The following is a 17,394-nucleotide window of genomic DNA, read 5'->3' on the forward strand; positions in this document are numbered from 1 at the left end:
GTTAAGGAGTTTGAGGGGAAAGGGTTAACAAAACAGCCCTCTCTGCATGAAAATGTGACCCTCAGTAAACTCTGTAGGTCTGCTCCCTGGAAACAGATAAACTCCTGACCGATCAATTGCATTTGGACTGGGAGGACCATAGATACCTGATGGGTATACTAACATTCTCTAAGGAGGGGACTCCTATAATGGGGCATATCCTTGTGGTCACCCTGAAACTTATGTCCCTAGAGTTGTTACAAGAGACTCTGGCTCCTGCAGGCTATGAGGGTCCCTAGGCCAGACTGGCTCCTGTGCCCACTCAATGTTAACTCATTTCCTTGCATGTGAACTGTGGGCTGTGGCGAGCACACTCAGGAGACGGCCACCGGACACTACTCTGCTGGCGAGCTGTAGTTCCTACCCTGTACTGCTGAGTAGATAGCTGCCAAGTAGGGCCTATGATATTCTTGTTGGTCTGACTGCTTAATCTAAAAATCCTGGTGGCGGTTATAGAATATAATCCTGATTTGTTTACTGATCAACTTGTTCAGAAAAAAATGTAACGCTAAATTGAAGGTGATCACAAAGCACTAAAATTATTGTATAAAATGCCTAATTTCTGTTTGATGAACCCATTTTGCAATGCCTTGAATACTGAATAGGGAGTGTGTACCAGTAATTCTAGTTTCTTTCTCACTAGTGCTTCTCTAAGCAAATCTGTACATACAAGATTTCAGTCAACCATTTTAAACATGCTTAACTTATCTGAACCAAATGCTTTTCATTTTCACTTGAAATGTCTTAAAACAGCAAAAGCACTTTATGCATATACCTCGCTTTTGGACTTCTTCTTCTTCACTGTCACTTTCTTCTGATGAAGATGAAGAGGATGATGATGAGGAAGAGGATGAGGATGAGGATGAAGACGATGCTGAAGAACAAGAGGAGGATGAAGAAGAACTAGAGCCTGATCGAGAGTGGGAACAAGAAGAGGAGGAAGACGAGGAAGAAGATGATCTGGAAGAACAGGATGATCTCTCAGAATCAGAGTCAGACTCAGAACTAGATTCGGATCCTCTTTTGTGGACTCGCTGTTTCTTAGAAGCTGGGTTTGGAGTTAGGGGTTCTGTTCTGGCTGCAACCATGCGTCTGTCTGTTTCACCTTTTCCACCAGATTTCTGGTCTCCAGTGGCCTGTGGTAAAACACCATTCTTTGGACTTACAGGCTCAGACTTTATTAGTGTCCTGGTTTCCTCAGAAGACATAGATTCTTCTTCAGAAGACTGAGGCTCCTCTTTAAGATTTTCACTTTTAACTTTCATATCCTCTAGAATAATACCTTTAGCATCTAGGAGCCTAGGTAGAGAGGTAAGAGGAGAAGCAGAAAGTGCTACTTGATACTGCTGTAAAAGTGGGGTAGAAGTCCTCGAATGAGCCATCTTACTTTGACTGTAGCTCCTTTGAGCTGCCATAAAGGAGAGTTCAGGATCACGAAGAATGTGATAGTCTGTTCGGCTCACCCCATGTTTAGCAGCTCCAATGAGCAAGTCCCTATCATGAGGGCCACATTCCCACCAGACTGGTAAGTCTGGATTTGGATGGCAAAGCTTCAAGCGTTCAAACAATTGTGGGTGCCGGAGGGCCTGTTCCCGTACTTTCCTTAGAAGTTCAATACGGTACAAAGTCCTAGAAGCACGTTCTTCTGTGATTGGCTGGATAAAAATATTTGGATCCACCAATTCTACATTAAAATGAGAACAAAAACATTAACCTCAAAAACACTTTGTTACAGATTTAAAACAAGTAATGCAACTTCTAAAATATATCTCTACTCAGTATCATTGTGCAGCTTCCAGAATTTTTTAATATTTTTAAATGAGGAAAAATAGAAATTTTAAAAAGAAGTACCAAAATCCATACATATAATAGATAACACTGGATCTTCTGAAAGTAAGTAAAACGTAACATTTTTTTAGAAGTATGTGAATACAAGAATTTTAAAAACTCCCTATGAGCTGTCTTGACTAATCTGCGCCTTAATCAAAAAGAAAAACACTTACTTGAACTCATTTATAAATACAACTTAAAACTGTAAATCATACCCCATAAACAAAAAGAAGTCCACATATCCCTAGCTGCACCAAGGTAACTCGGTGCATTACAGTGAACTCACAGGAACACCAAAGGCTTCCTTAAAATCTGAGGGAAGTGCAGGAACATTGTCAAATGCTATGTGAAGTAATGGCTTGAGCTGGTTCAGTTTCAACGTTAGACCTCGCGATCTTCCTTTCGATGGGGTTATATCTTTGGGCAGAGATACTGGCAGTTTAGAAGTATTCAAAAAAAGATAAGGGTTTGTTGAAATAATGCAGGGGTCACTTAAAGGAGCTCGTACAATTTGAGCATCAAAACAATGAGAATATTGGGTTATAACCTATAGGATAAAATAAATATCTGAGTCCATTCTGATATGAATAAATAATTGATCAGCAGATGAAAGCGAAGCAACAATCCTTGCTTGCAGCAGAATTCCACAGTAAAAACTGTTACACACAAGGACCTATTCAGGATACTTAAGTCAATGGGTGAAAATCTGAGAAGAAACAGGACTTGGGGGTCTCAAAGTATCTCAAGATTTCTTTTAACTCCAGGGTAAAAGAGAGCAGTTTTACACTAGAGAAACAGCACAAACTATCGTAACCAGGCAATCAAGGGCAACACCATCAGTGTTGGACATTCTGACATTCTGAACCCATGGTACTTTCTGAGAAGGACACACCATTTCTGTGGTACTCTTAATAAAAATGCGCAACCTCAATGCAACCATATGAAAATTTAAGACGAATCCAAATTGAGGGATTTGTGGCAAAATAACTAATCAATATATTTCTAAGGTATCAGGGTCATGAAAGACGAGAAAAACTGAGGGTCTCTTACAGACTATAGGAAGCTAAGGGGAAAGACCAACCAAATAGAACGTAGGATCCTGGAACAAAAAAGGACGTCAGTGGACAAACTGGTAAGATCTAAGTATTCAGTTTAGTTAATGGCACTGTACTAATGTTAATTTCCTGGTCTGATGTCAGATTTAATAGTAGGGGAAGCAAAGTGAGAGATACATGGAAACTTCTATAGGTTTTTGCAACTTTTCTTAAAGTCTAAAAGTAGTTCAAAATAAAAAGTTAAAAAAAAAAAAAAAAGAAATGGAACAGGAAACAAGACTGGGAGTATCCATTCTACCTCCAAGGTTTGAGAGTTGTACAGTGCCTGACAGGTATACACATCACATTGGTAAGTAAGTGTGGCTATTTAAGAAAGAAAAGTAGTATTTTTGCTTTCAATTTATATTATGCTTTCAAACAATTACTAGACTGTTGGACATAATACTCATTAAGTTGTTTGGATCTAATTATTCACTAAACAGAACTTTTGGCCTCAGGTGCTGTGAAAAATTAGACAGTAAGGGCTCTGTGACCTGAGGAAGTTTGGAAAACTGATCTAAGTAAAACTTCACTCCCATTTCCAACAAGAAAACACTACCTTTTCAATCACTATTTAGTAATTAACCCTTTCCTTTTTGTTTTAAAACTGGAGTCCAAAGTGGTTAATTTATTCACCGCGTTTTACATTGCTGATGGGAATTAAGAAAATAAAAAAAGAAATGAGGGCCTCTTGTTAAACATCAGTAACAGAAGACGCAATACTTTGCTTTAGCTGTCTTTTTAAACCATTGCTAGTCTTACAAAAGACATTTAAGTAGACTAAAATCTACTCTGAATCATCTGGTATTCGGGTAATCAAGTGATGGGCTACTCTATTCAGCGGACTGACAACAGATCTGTTAGGACATAAAACTAAAACAAGCAAACAGACTCACATGGAATTTATGTCCTTTTATTAGCCACTTATATTTTTACTATGAAACAGGAGTAGGAAGGCACTGGGTCTAGTAGTCAGAAATCATATTCAACAAAGACTGGAGACAGTGGCTAATAACAGCATTATCGAGAGGGGTTGCTGGCAGGATGAGCTATTTCTCTGGGCCTCGAAGACAATGAAATTCAGCCCAGAACAGGTCCTTGGCTGAGCACCAGCACGTCTGATTAGTTGTTCTTCTTCTTTTTCTTTTCCTACTAAAACTCTTTAAAATGTCCTTTGAGCGGAGGCCTCATTCCTCAAAAGATTATTCATGTAAATAAGCCCTCTAACACAGTTCCTATCAGATGGACTAAATACACAAGTTAGTTCTGTTCATAAGCTACCACGTATCTCCTATCTCCCCAGATCATCAGTCTAATACTGAATAACCACTGGCCATTCCTTGAAACTCAGGGTGTAACTTTCTTCTTTTTAGATCTCATTTTAATAGCAGGATTAACAAACAGGGAGATCTTTGAACATAGTTTATTTACAATTCTGAAAAATTACTGATGTGCTGAATTAGACAGTATTGAAACAAACAAGTTGGAAATTTCTGAATTTTAGTGCTTTTTGCTTCTTCGACTCAAACCAGCAAAGACAGAAATTTTATACCTACCTTCTTTGGAAGGAAGACGACAAACCCTCCGACACATAGACATGAATGCGTACAAATACTTCTCCAAGCTATCATCAGTTTTCTTATGCAGCCTAGCCATAGCTCTAAATTTTGTCCAATCAAATTGGCCTCTATCAGGGTCAAATACCACTCCAAATGTAGACACCACTCTATAAAAGTCAGCTTCTTCTCTTCTTGTCCATCTATTTAGAGTCAGATTAAAGAAAAAGTCACACTGGTCACTAAAATAAATATTAATGCTGAATATAATGACTATAATAAAATTTAAAACATTTCAAGTACCCAACACTTTAAAGGAATAAGTGCAGGATACTGCCTTGCAAATACATTTAAAAATGCTAGTTGAGGGGTGCCTGGGTGGCTCAGTCCAAGCGTACGACTCTTGGATTAGGCTCTGGTCCTGATCTCGTGGTTTGTGGGATTGAGCCCCGTGTTGGGCTCTGCGCTCAGCAGGAGTCTGCTTGGGTATTCTCTCCCTCTGCCCCTTCCCCCACTCATATGCTCATACACTCTCTCTCTGTTTCAAATAAATAAATGAGTCTTTAAAAAAATGTTAGCTGACTCATCTATCCAACCACGCTTTTCCTTCAGATAATAATAGTTTATTGCACATCTACTCTGTAAGAAAATACGCAGGGGATACAGATTATGTAAGACACGATGACCCTACCTTTAGGGAAAAGACAAAACATTTCAAACCTATTTCTGGTATAAGGTAGTATGTTACAGTTGTATGTGTTATAGAAACCAAGAATTTTAGGAGAGCACAGGAGACGGGAGGACCACTTCAGACCTGAGTGATCAAGAAAGCATCACAGAAGTAAGTGGTATTTAAGATGGAACAAGGTGGAGATCAGCCTAGGAATTCTAGGAAGAGGGCACAGTATAAGCAAAGTAGGAAGTAGTCTACATTTTGGGGGTATGATGAGCATTCCAGATTGACAAGGATATGGCTCATATTGGGGACAGAAGGACATAGGGTTGGGGTCAGATCATGAAACACTCCATATGTTTGGCTAAAAATAGTCTCTGTTCAGTTGAAAGCTCCTAAAGATACTTTAAGAGGGTAATATTATCCTCACACACCACAGATCTCCAAACACAGTCTAATTTATGGACACTTTTTCCTGGTTAAGTTATGGAATTGTGTGAACAAGAAAGAATGTACAAGACTTTTGAAAAACATCAACAGGCCATTTCTATCATAGTGCTACCTTAAGAAGATTAATGTAATACTGATATAAAAATATCCTGGGAGGGCGCCTGGGTGGCTCAGTCGTTAAGCGTCTGCCTTCGGCTCAGGTCATGATCCCAGGGTCCTGGGATCGAGTCCCACATCGGGTTCCCTCCTCGGCGGGAAGCCTGCTCTCCCTCTCCCACTCCCGCTGCTTGTGTTCCTGCTCTCACTATCTCTGTCTCTGTCAAATAAATAAATAAAATCTTTAAAAAAAAAAAAATATCCTGGGAAACCAGTCAAATCATAAGAACCGTGCATCTGGGTGCCTGGGTGGCTCAGTCGTTAAGCGTCTGCCTTTGGCTCAGGTCATGATCCCAGGGTCCTGGGATCGAGTCCCATATCGGGCTCCCTGCTCGGCAGGAAGCCTGCTTCTCGCTCTCCCACTCCCCCTGCTTGTGTTCCTGCTCTCGCTATCTCTCTCTCTGTCAAATAAATAAATAAAATCTTTAAAAAAAAAAAAAAGAACCTTGCAGCTGGGGGAAGAAAGTAGGGATAGTATACAAAGGATGGATGAAAAGATTGCACAGGACACACAGAAATGTGACAGTGTCTACCCTCAAAGAACTGACAACTTAGAAAGACAAGACCTAGAAAGGCAAAGATCAATGTTCTTAATGACATATTTGTGTGACAATGTGTAGTTTATTTCGGTAAATGCTATCTGAGTGCAGGAAACAGAATAAAGTGAGCTGGACTGGTTGAGAAAAAAATTATTAGAAGAGATAGGATAGGCATTGAGCTCTGAAGGAGGGGCTAGGTTTGGACTAAAGAGTGGGAAGAAGGGTGTCCCAGGTGATTGGAACAATATAAGCTAGGTATTGAGTCAAGAATACATAGGACATTATGGCTGAGGAAAGAGTACCGGACAGAATTAGAAATCCATGCTGAAACTGAAAAGACTCTTGAACCGAGGCTTAAGAACAAACTTTATACCTGTAGTAAATAAGGAGCCATGGACTATCATGATAAAGCTAGACTTTTAGGAAGATTAATCCAGATCTGACCAAGGGAAAATGCATATGGGAGGTTAAAGATGGCCATGAGTTCCCGTCTTCCCACGGAGAGGCATAATCTATTTCCCTCTCCCTTTAATCTTGGTTGGCCCTGTGACTTTTTTTGACCCACAGAAGAATGTGGCAGAAGTGACACTTTGTAACCCTGAGGCTGGGCCTTAAGAAATCGCAGCTTCTGCCTTTGCCACTGGAAGTGCTTCCTCATTCAAGTTCCCAGTGCCAACTGCCAGCCATGTGGGTGAGGCTACTTTCTCCCTCCAGCCATCTCAGCACTCCTGCCAACACCATGGGGAGCAGAAGAACCACCTGGTCAACCCATAGAGCCGTGAGAAATAAAAAACTGATGTTTAAGTCACCACATTTTGGGGTGGCGGTTGTTACGCAATTATAGATAACTGAAACAGTGTATTTGCTGAGGTAGTAGTAGTATCTGAAGAAGCTTATGTCTGGGTCATCTAAACATCTTAAGTTTCAGACTGACTAAATTCTGGTTACAATGACTGTGCTACAAATAATACAAAAGAACAATGATGTATTTTCCAGAGAACATCCAAGGACCCAGGCTTCACATGGAGGCCAGGTTATTGCGGAACATTGCTATTCTTTTCAACATACTCTATCCTTTTTAAGAAGTTAAAGCTTCTGGAAGGAGAGAAGCACGCCTGTCTTCTTAACAAGTTCTCTTGCAAAAAGGTCTACCATTTTGCCCCCCTTTGGTATCAGTAGTTCCAAGGGTCCATCCTCTGTATAAAACATAAATGGACTTGCCTTCCATACATTCTTATATTTCATAAATGTCATAATGTAAAAATAAGGCAGAATGGACTTTATTTCATGTACTTTAAATGTATGCTTTATTAATAATTAACTAATTATTTAATTTATTAATAATTCTTGAGTTTGTTTTGCAACTTCATTTTTTTAGTAACTCACTGTTTATAAGCATGACAAAATAATGATTAAATATGAAGCATGGCTAGGAACTATAAAATGCAATTAATCTTTGACCATATTTGTATACATGTCTACAAGTATATATATGCATATGTGTGCATGCATAAAACACTTTGCTTTGACCAACTTCTCTACCTATACATGTTTTTCACAAAGTGAGATAATCACACTCTAACAGCCTTCTGAATGAATAACTACATTTATACAATTATACTAATATTAAAAATTTAGTGCTATTGTCTTACCTCTGCTGTCTTTCTATCTTGGCTGCCATTTTAGGATTGAGAGTGGCTTCTTCGTAAAGAGGCTGCATTACACTGGCAGGCACTGAGAAAGTAGGCTGTATCTGCTGGATTTGTCTGTTTTTATTAGTACGCTGATATGCAGTGATAAGACGCCTCAAACGTGTAGTTAAAGCTGATTGAGTTGGCCAATAAATTTTATCACCTTCCATCAGTTGACCATCTATATTTAAAGAAATTCATGTCAATAATAAAAAAAACCAACTGAAAACCGGAAACAACCCCGCCCTCCAAAACTAAACAGATACGAAACTCATAAAAACAGCAAAATTTCCTTACTTTTTAAAATCTTTTTCTTTCAATCTGATTATGTGGAAAAAAACCTCACACAGGCCAAACCTCTTATTATAAAGAAGTTTTCTTTTTACTACAGCTCTAAAAACATTACAACAAACTTAAAGACAGCTCAAAGTAAGTAGGTCACAGTGGAATAAAGAACCACAACAGTATCTACTGAGCATCCCTTGCACAGAAAATACAACTCTTGCATTTCCAGGTCTAATACATTTTATCAGCTAGCTAATACTCAAATGCCTTAAGCTTAAATGAATTAAAAGTCAAACTGAAATCCCTGAGAAGTTGAATACTGTAAACTCTTTTTAATTAAAGCCTTCTTCTATATTAAATCTGTCTCAGTTTATGTGAGAATCAAAACATTTTACAGGTCCTAAGTGAGGAACATATATTATAAAAAATTCCCTATGACAATGCTATCACTTTTAAGCTTTTATTCACCTAATAAAATGCAGGATCTAGCTATTTTCAGGGTATAATCTTATAATTACATATACCATAATTAAGCGGTAATCATTCACACTAAGCAAATACTACTCCTTCCTTCCTAGTCAAACTATGAAAGGACGAGGCCCTATTCCACTTGGATGCCAGCTGGGAGTGAGTGGTACTCTGGTGACAGCATGTTTCTATCTTGATAATCAGAAGGAAGTAGAAGCAAGACCCTGCAAAGAAACGCTCTGCAAAAAAAGGTTGTGAGAAAGGATGGTTCCTAATATGGTTCCTAATATGGAACTAATAAGCTGTTGAACGGATTACTGAATCAACACTTTAATGATGAAATCTCCTACATAAGTTTAATAATCAAGCCATATAAAATCATCAAAGCTTTGATTCCATAAAAGCTCAGTGAGTCATGGCATAAAGATTTGCAACTAAAAATATTGTTAAATTCCCAATCAACTAGTATGTCCCATAATGATTACGATGGTCTTCAATAAAAATTTCATACACATCTAAAACATCATAGAAGTTTAATAGTTTATTGATTTCATGGTATCATGAGAATGTGAATTTCCACTAAAACTAAGTAAAAAGAGAGAAATGCAATTTACCTCCATCTGCTATAACAAGATCTCCTGGTGAAGAAACATCATCCTTTTAAAAGAAAACGGAAATTTGTCATAGATTGATTGACTCAAGACACATTAAAGATGAAAAGGGAATCAAACTTTTTTAAGATTTTATTTATTTATTTGACAGAGAGAGAGACAGCGAGAGAAGGAACACAACCCAGGGGAGTTGGAAAGGGAGAAGCAGGCTTCCTGCTGAGCAGGGAGCCCGACGCAGGGCTCGATCCCAAGACCCTGGGATCATGACCTGAGCCGAAGGCAGACACTGAATGACTGAGCCACTCAGGTGCCCCGGGAATCAAACTCCTTAATAGTAATAGAGAACTTTTTGCAACAGAATTTTTAATTTTTAATGAGCAAAAATAAAAATTTTAATATCTTGTTCTCAATTTCCACCCTTTTACACTTCTCTATTGCCTTGTACACTTTAGTCCAGTTATTTTCCACTAAAATTTTCCCCTTCCATGATCACACTTAGGCCAAGTGTTATTCCTCCACCCTTCCTATAATTGCAAATATACCCTAGGTTTTATCAATAACAGGTTTTTTGTTGTTGTTGTTGGTTCTGTATACCAACTCATAATTTATTCATTCTCATATTTGATTATTAGACAACCTGCAAATCTTTCCTCTTTCAACCTTGAACAGTTTGCTTGTGCTGTATATCTAGTTTTTTTTTTTTTTTTTAAAGATTTTATTTATTTATTTGAGAGAGAGAGAGCACATGAGAAGGGGGAGGGTCAGAGGGAGAGGCAGACTCCCCGCTGAGCAGGGAGCCCGATGTGGGACTCGATCCCGGGATTCCAGGATCGTGACCTGAGCCGAAGGCAGTCGCCCAACCAACTGAGCCACCCAGGCGCCCTGTATATCTAGTTTTTATCTGTCAACAGAGCATCTCCAATCAGGTATTCCAACATTACTGTAAATATATTCATAACTTTGGTGGTTTTATTCCAATGACTACTATTTTCTGTTGTTGTTTTAGAAAAGCCTGAAGTTAGAATTATCATCATTTCTTTGTAAATGGGTCTTTTACTCTGGTTGCTTTTAACATCTGCTCTTTGGAATATCTGCAATTTCGCCAGGACGTTTTGTTGGAGTGGATTTAATTGTGTCTACCCTGTCAAGATTCATTCTGTTTCTCGAATCTCAAGATTCATGTCTTTCATTAAGTCTGAAAAACGTCTCAGCTGATCTCTTAGAACAGATCTTCTCCCTTAATCTCTCTGGTCGCTCCCTCTGGAATACCTATTAGATATATGTCAGACATTATTATGCTATCCTCTTCAAGTCTAAAGAGTTTTTCATATTGATTTACTGCCTCTCAGCCCTAAATTCATTGCCTCTCATACCTTTAATTGGCTCTAAGAAAATGGATCTGGGCTCTTTAAATATTTTTGGCCAGCCAGTACGAGGTTAAGCTTTCTCAGTTGTGGCAGCCAGAGAGACACTGTAGGAGGAAAAGGGTTTTACTTCTCTGGTTTGGGTGAACTCCTCCCAGGCTCAGCTCCCACAGCACAAGCAGCTTCCCCAGGGCCCACCTCTGCAGTTCAAGCAGCTTCTTTGCGTGCCTACTGGCCAGCAGCTTTCCCTAGCAGCCTCGGCCTCAGGTGGTTTTGCAGTGGAGCGCCTCCAGTGAGACACTTCCCCAGGAAAAGCTCCCTTGGCAACCCTGGAGGGTGGATTTCCAGCAAGTTGTGCCAGTGGGCCATCACAGCAACTGTTCTGCCATCCAATGAGGTGTGGCCATGCTCTCTCAGAAAAAATCAGCATCTCAGCCCTGCCAGGGACGGGGCTCTTCCTTGGCTGCACTGTGTCAGCCCTAAGCATAGTAGCTAGTCCTCACTACTTCAGTCCCCCTATTATAGTCAATATTTCTTCACGTTAAACTCTTCCTATTCAACAGACTATGTGGTTTCTCTCTCCTGATTGGGCTAAACTGTGCCGTCATGCTACGTTATGGATCCTTTCCTCAAATCTGTTTCCTAAATCATTTCTTCTCTCAAGATCTGTGTCTAATCTGCCTCTTCAGCACAATGTTTAACCTATTTGTGGAGTTTTAATTTTCAGTGACTGTATTTTCCACTTCTAATGTTATACAAAATTGTTTTTACATACATCCCTTGTCTTTTAAAATCATAGATCTTTTTTTCTTTCTTTTGTTCTTGGATCTTTCTTTAATGTATTTAACCATTTATAAAATTACTTATTTCCTATTTTAATAGATCTCCATCAGAAGTTCTTAGAGGTCTAATCTTGTTCTTTGTTGTATTTGCTAACATTCACTCATGGTAAATTATTCCTCACATACTTAGAATTTTTGGATTTTGACCTCATTTCATGGAGGGCTTTTATCTTCAGGACTCAAGTACAGTCTACATTGAAGCTGTTTCTGCCACAATTCTTTTTCTTTTTGTTTCTATTAGGTACCTCAGGATTATTGCCAGCCTGGGACCCTTGCTATGTTACATTTTTGGTTCGAGAGTTCCTGGACCATGCAGATGATGTAAAAGAATCAAACTGTAAGCTCGAGAGTAAGCATGCCTATGGCTATGAATTCTCAGGGGAAACAATTTTTTCCCTATCCAGTACCTACGTGGAGATAAATTTCCTCGTTGTTGCCCTGTGCTGTTTGTCAGAGTACTGCTCTCTGAGGGTTCTCATTCTATGCAGGATCTCCATTCTCACCGCCACACACTGGCCTGAACCCTCTCTAGTCCTCATAAAGGCATCAATATCCAAGCCCCGTGGCCACCAAGACCAGCACACCTTACCTGACAGTTACAGCAGTGTCTAGTCCTTTCCCATGCCCTCATCCCTTTTCACATCCTTTCCCCATTCCATGGAGTATTTTCACCCAACTCTGCTTCTTCCTTTTGACTTTGTATAAACAGAACACTTAGAATTAACTATGCTTTAGCAGTTCGGAATTCCTCTAGGCTCTACCCTCTATTTTCAAACCCTTTATGTAGGTCTAGTTTCTATCTGTTGCTGTGTACTTTCAGTGTCTACTTTTCACTCTGCTTTGGGGTTTTGTCCCTGACACCGTGTTTCCTAGTTCCTAGCAGTGCAGCATGTGGGCAAGCTCCATTTCATCTACATGTCCACCACGGCCTCCAGCGTGTCTAGAGGGAGGTCAGGCATATTCTGAAGGACTATTTGTGATGACTGTCGACCTAAGTGGATCACTAACTTCGCTCATCTTCTGAAGAACAGAATTATGTATAAGGAAAACATATGAAGGAAAAACACACAAAAGAAAATGCAACCAAAGAAACCATGGAAAAACCAGGAATGAGGATTTTAAAACAGGATCCAAAGCATACCTCTATATCATCTTTAAAGATAGCTGGGGCAGGTTTGTATTCTGGATCTTCCACATCCCTGTTAAAATACCAACAGATGCTACAATTATTGTACTGGACTTAAAATTTCTCCTGAAAGGACAAATGGAGTCTTGTTGGAAGGACTTTTCAGCATGTTTCAGACTGAAATCTCTGTTCTTTAGCCTGATGACCCCAAGTCACAGCGTGAAGCCAGTTATACGGCAAGTCAGAAGAAAGCTACTCTAATTGACTCTTACTACCAAGTTTGCTTTTAAATGTGATAATATTAACCTTAATACAGTCCCCTACTTTTCTCTTTTGGTAAGAAAACAAAGATAGTAAAGACCTTATAACAGTTACAATGAACAAACATCCTATTTCTCTTCAATTGTAATATTCTTTGTCTTCTTCCCTCTATGCCCTTAGAATTGTATGGCTTTAATGGCCATGACCATTAAGAATGGAAAAATGAAGGACTCACCACAAGGATGGCTTTGGGGCAGGTGGAGTCTCTTCCTTGAGCACACCACTGGATAAACACTAACTTATAAGAGTTTCATTAACTCTTAGATTGTAAACTCCAATTCTCTTACTACTACATTATTTAAAGATAAACATCACCGGTAGGACATGCTGCTGTTGATAGAGATATATGGAGAAATCAAGCCTCTGAAGTGCACATACCCATCCATATAATCATTTGCCCTCTGCTCTGCAGCGACTGCTTTCTCATCAGGTTTTCCCACTCTTTCCAAGAAGCATAATGCTGGGTCTGCTCGGATAGTGTTATATTTTTCATAACCTGGAGGGATCACCAATTATGAAAGTAAAAAGGATAAAAAGAAAAAAGATGTATGAATATAAGCATTGCTCATATTTACAGCAGATGTTGTTCCTGGACTAAAGGGACCATATATTAAAATAATACAGGGTAGAGTAGGTTTTCTAGAAATTGTCACAAATACTACATGGTCTGGCATAGGTATTTTTAAAAGTTTGGATTAAGTTTATCAGTTAAAATGAAAAATAGGAAAACTGATCATACATAACACACTTTATATAAGAACTCTTCCTGAGGGGAAGTTAGTGTGACTTCTGCCCAGGAGGGGCAGGTCATGTATGCCACCCCTTTCATGAAAAAGTGTAGGGACTGACAGACATAATTTGGTAATTCGTGCGTTACATGATATGTATAATAACATCAGTGTTACTGGAATGAAGCTATAGGCGGAAATCGTTAAACTGAGAACTAGTTGAATTACATTATACACAGAAGATGACTCTACCTACCTTCCTTCTCACTTACCATGTTTAAAAACTCCAATAAGAAGTGACTTATCAGCATCAAAATCCCACCATTCAGCAGGAACTTCTGAGTGGTCTGGTTCTGGGACCCAAACATCAATGTCACTTAAAAAAAAAAAATCACGACATGGCACTATGAATTATTACAAACAAGCCAAAGAAGAGGCAAACTTTACCTAGCCTGTAAAAAGCATTATGGTTTTTAAGAAAAAGACATTATGATTTTATTTCATTGATTTTTTTTTATTTTCCACAATTACCAGTTAAAATTACAAAATTGTACATGATCAACAAAGTTACTAAAAAATGAATTAATATCCTTAAGCTCAACAGAAGACATTTTTCAACAGGTTTACTTTACTCTTAAGGAATCATATTCTTTCCACTGATTTCCTTTAGATATATAAACACAGCATTTTATGGGAGAGTAGAATCTTATGTCAGCAAACAACTTGACAAAAATCAGCTGGTTCAAATATTTCATTTTGTGTATGAGGAGAATGGGGCACTAGAAGGGCAAGTTAATTGCTTTAGGCTGCAAAACAAGGCATATCTTTTCTAGACTGCTACTGGTAAGAAAATGCCACTGACAAATTAAGCATTGCTTACAAGCAAAAGAAAATGGCAAGTTTTGATTCATAATTTGACTAAAACACTCAAAGTGCTATTTTTATGCTGTATATAAATATCATGCCTAAAAATGACAATATGATAAACTACTAAAACTGTAATAAATCCATGATGCTTTGGTAATTTGGCTGTTTTCATGAGTATGAAACAACTACTAAAGAGTACTTACAATTCTGCAAACATAACTTCCTTTGCTATCATTTGAAATTATTATTTTCCCAGAAACCTTTTATAAGTAACACATACAACACCACTAAAAATGAAAATATGCCATGTACAGGACTGAAATGTTTAGTTTTTTACAAAGTGATTCAAGCCATCGTTTCCCTTAGCCTAGCATATAGCTAACATCTGATAATAATTAGCAAATGAATACCATTAATTTTCACACACACACACATCATTCTTATATTTTATTCAACAAAGAAGGTAGAGGGGCGCCTGGGTGGCTCAATCAGTTAAGCATTTGACTCTTGATTTTTGGCTCAGGTCATGATCTCAGGGCCGTGGGATTAAATCCCATGTGGGATTAAATCCCATGTGGGGCTCTGCGCTCAATGGGGAGTCTGCTTGTCTCCTCCCTCTGCCCCTTCCCCCCTCAAATAAATAATACATCTTTCTTTTTTTTTTCTTTTAAGATTTTATCTATTTATTTGAGAGGGAAAGAGAGAACAGGCAGGGGGAGGGGCAGAGGGAGAGAGACAAGCAGACTCCCTGCTGAGCAGGGATCCTAAGGAGGGGCTGGTTCCCAGGACCCTGAGATCATGACCCAGGCCAATGGCACATGCTTAACCAAGCTACCTAGTCGCCCTACTAAACAGATCTTTAAAGAAAAGGGTAGAGATTGTATAGGATAAATTACCTCGGGAAATCAAATTTTCTAGTTGAGAATTTCTCTATTTGATATTTGTGAATTATTAATTTTCAAAGAATGAGAGATAATAAAACACAACAAAAATTAAGTAGAATTTCATCTCCTTGTCTTAGCACAAAAATTTCATAAGTTAATAAACAAAGGCCTATTGTTTTGAAAAAATGGGAAGTTTCCAACTTACAATTAAGTTGTGTAGCGGAAGTTCATTTGTAAGTTCACTGTCTGGGAACTCAAAATAACTTTTCATATAGAAATAAACTGATAAATGGTCAATATGTTCCTGAGCTAGTCCACAAGAACGCAATACTTAGCTACTAATATAGTAGAAATAAAGGACAATGGCAATGAAAACAAAAGACTTACAAGTCTTGTAAATAAATAAAACACGAAATATAGATAGGAAATTACTTTTTATTTTTCATGTTTTGCCAGTAGAAAAAAGTTTTTAACCCAAGGAATATGGAGAAATGGATGGAGACGTTTCTCTAGATTCTTAAAGAAATTTTTCTGCACTTAAACGAACATCTTACTACCTCTAATTTTTCTTAAAAACAAAAGGGTTACAATAACAGTATTTTCTAGCTTACTGTAGGAAAATACAGAAAGAGTGATTTTCCTGTGATACAATGAAAGCTGAAAAATTGATGAGGAAAAATACAGTTAAAGAAGATATTTATTTTTGATTGATTTTCTGACCAAGACTAAAGAAAGCGTTAAGAACCAAGAGGAAGGCAAGAGGAAAGTGGGTCAGGTAGTTCCCCTCACCAACCATCAGGTGGCACTCTAAGCTCAACACACTGGGATGACCATCAGAAGTGGAAAGATTTCCTGCTTGTAAAGAGCATATACCTACCCAGAGTTCCAGTGTAAGTGCCAGATGCATGTTAAGTGTTTGTTAACTGCTAGGAAAAGGGATACAACAATGTGCATGTGCTCCTGTTGTTGATTTCTGTTTTTAAAGATTCAGTTCATGTTCTGTCTTTTGCATAAAGCCACCTTTAACTTCCCCAGGCTAGATCATTCATGAAAAATGTATTTAAAACAGCACTCACTACGTGCCACTAATAGAAATACTAAGGCAGACATTCACTGCTCTTGTGAAGAGGTACCTGCAATACTGCATGGTGCGCGCTGTGACAGTGGACCTTGGATATGTGCCTGACCCGGACTTAAAAGAGGCCAGGAAAGGCTGAGCTGATGCCAGCTGAGTACTGAGATGGGGGAGAATGGAGGCAAGAGGGAAAGGCGATGTTCCAGGAGACTGCAAAGGCCTGGATATAGTATAGAAACAAAAACTGACACCGCAGAAAAGATGACAGCATCCAAGAAAAGGAGGTGACAAGGAGAGAGCACCTATGAGAAGACATTTAAGAGACAGGCTGGAGACGAGCTGCAAGGCAGTGAGCAGAAAGCTAAAAAGAACCTCTACAGGCGAATGCTATTACAGAAGCATTTTAAGAAGAAGGAAGTGGTCAATAAACGTAAAGTAGGACAGGGACACCTGGGTGGCTCAGTTGGTTGTGCATCTGACTGTTGGTTCTGGCTTGGGTTGTGGGATCGAGCCCCATGTTGGGCTCCATGCTCAGGGGGGAGTCTGTTTGAGAGTCTCTCCCTCTGCCCCTCCCCATCACTCTCAAATAAATAAATACATCTTTAAAAAAAAAAAAAGGTAAAGTAAGACAAACACTATGATATATCCATGGGTTTAGCAGCAAGCATATTAGTGAGGATTTCTTGGAGTAGGTGGTGGAGTGAGGGGCAGAAGCTGAACTGTGGTGGGCAGCACATTGTAAATGGGAGAGGAGGAAAAGGAGACACAGATACAGAAGTCTGGCTGTGAAATCAA

At 38.8% G+C, this 17,394-nt stretch overlaps 1 protein-coding gene across 11 annotated transcripts in view; it reads right to left on the reverse strand.

Moving 5' to 3' along the window:
* CHD9 (chromodomain helicase DNA binding protein 9) overlaps nt 1-17,394 on the reverse strand; it is a 215,238-nt gene that overhangs the window by 22,266 nt on the left and 175,578 nt on the right. For all 11 annotated transcript variants that reach the window (XM_035025212.1, XM_035025216.1, XM_035025214.1 and 8 more), the window contains 7 exons: nt 14,046-14,149; nt 13,424-13,541; nt 12,740-12,797; nt 9,396-9,438; nt 7,990-8,209; nt 4,520-4,722; nt 815-1,723 (listed from right to left, as the gene is read on the reverse strand). In XM_035025212.1, coding sequence (XP_034881103.1) covers nt 815-1,723; nt 4,520-4,722; nt 7,990-8,209; nt 9,396-9,438; nt 12,740-12,797; nt 13,424-13,541; nt 14,046-14,149 — 1,655 coding nt within the window. The remainder of the gene's footprint in view (nt 1-814; nt 1,724-4,519; nt 4,723-7,989; nt 8,210-9,395; nt 9,439-12,739; nt 12,798-13,423; nt 13,542-14,045; nt 14,150-17,394) is intronic.

Source organism: Mirounga leonina, unplaced genomic scaffold, assembly GCF_011800145.1.
Source record: "Mirounga leonina isolate KUSES-001 unplaced genomic scaffold, KU_Mleo_1.0 Mir_180, whole genome shotgun sequence".
Classification (NCBI taxonomy): domain Eukaryota; kingdom Metazoa; phylum Chordata; class Mammalia; order Carnivora; family Phocidae; genus Mirounga; species Mirounga leonina.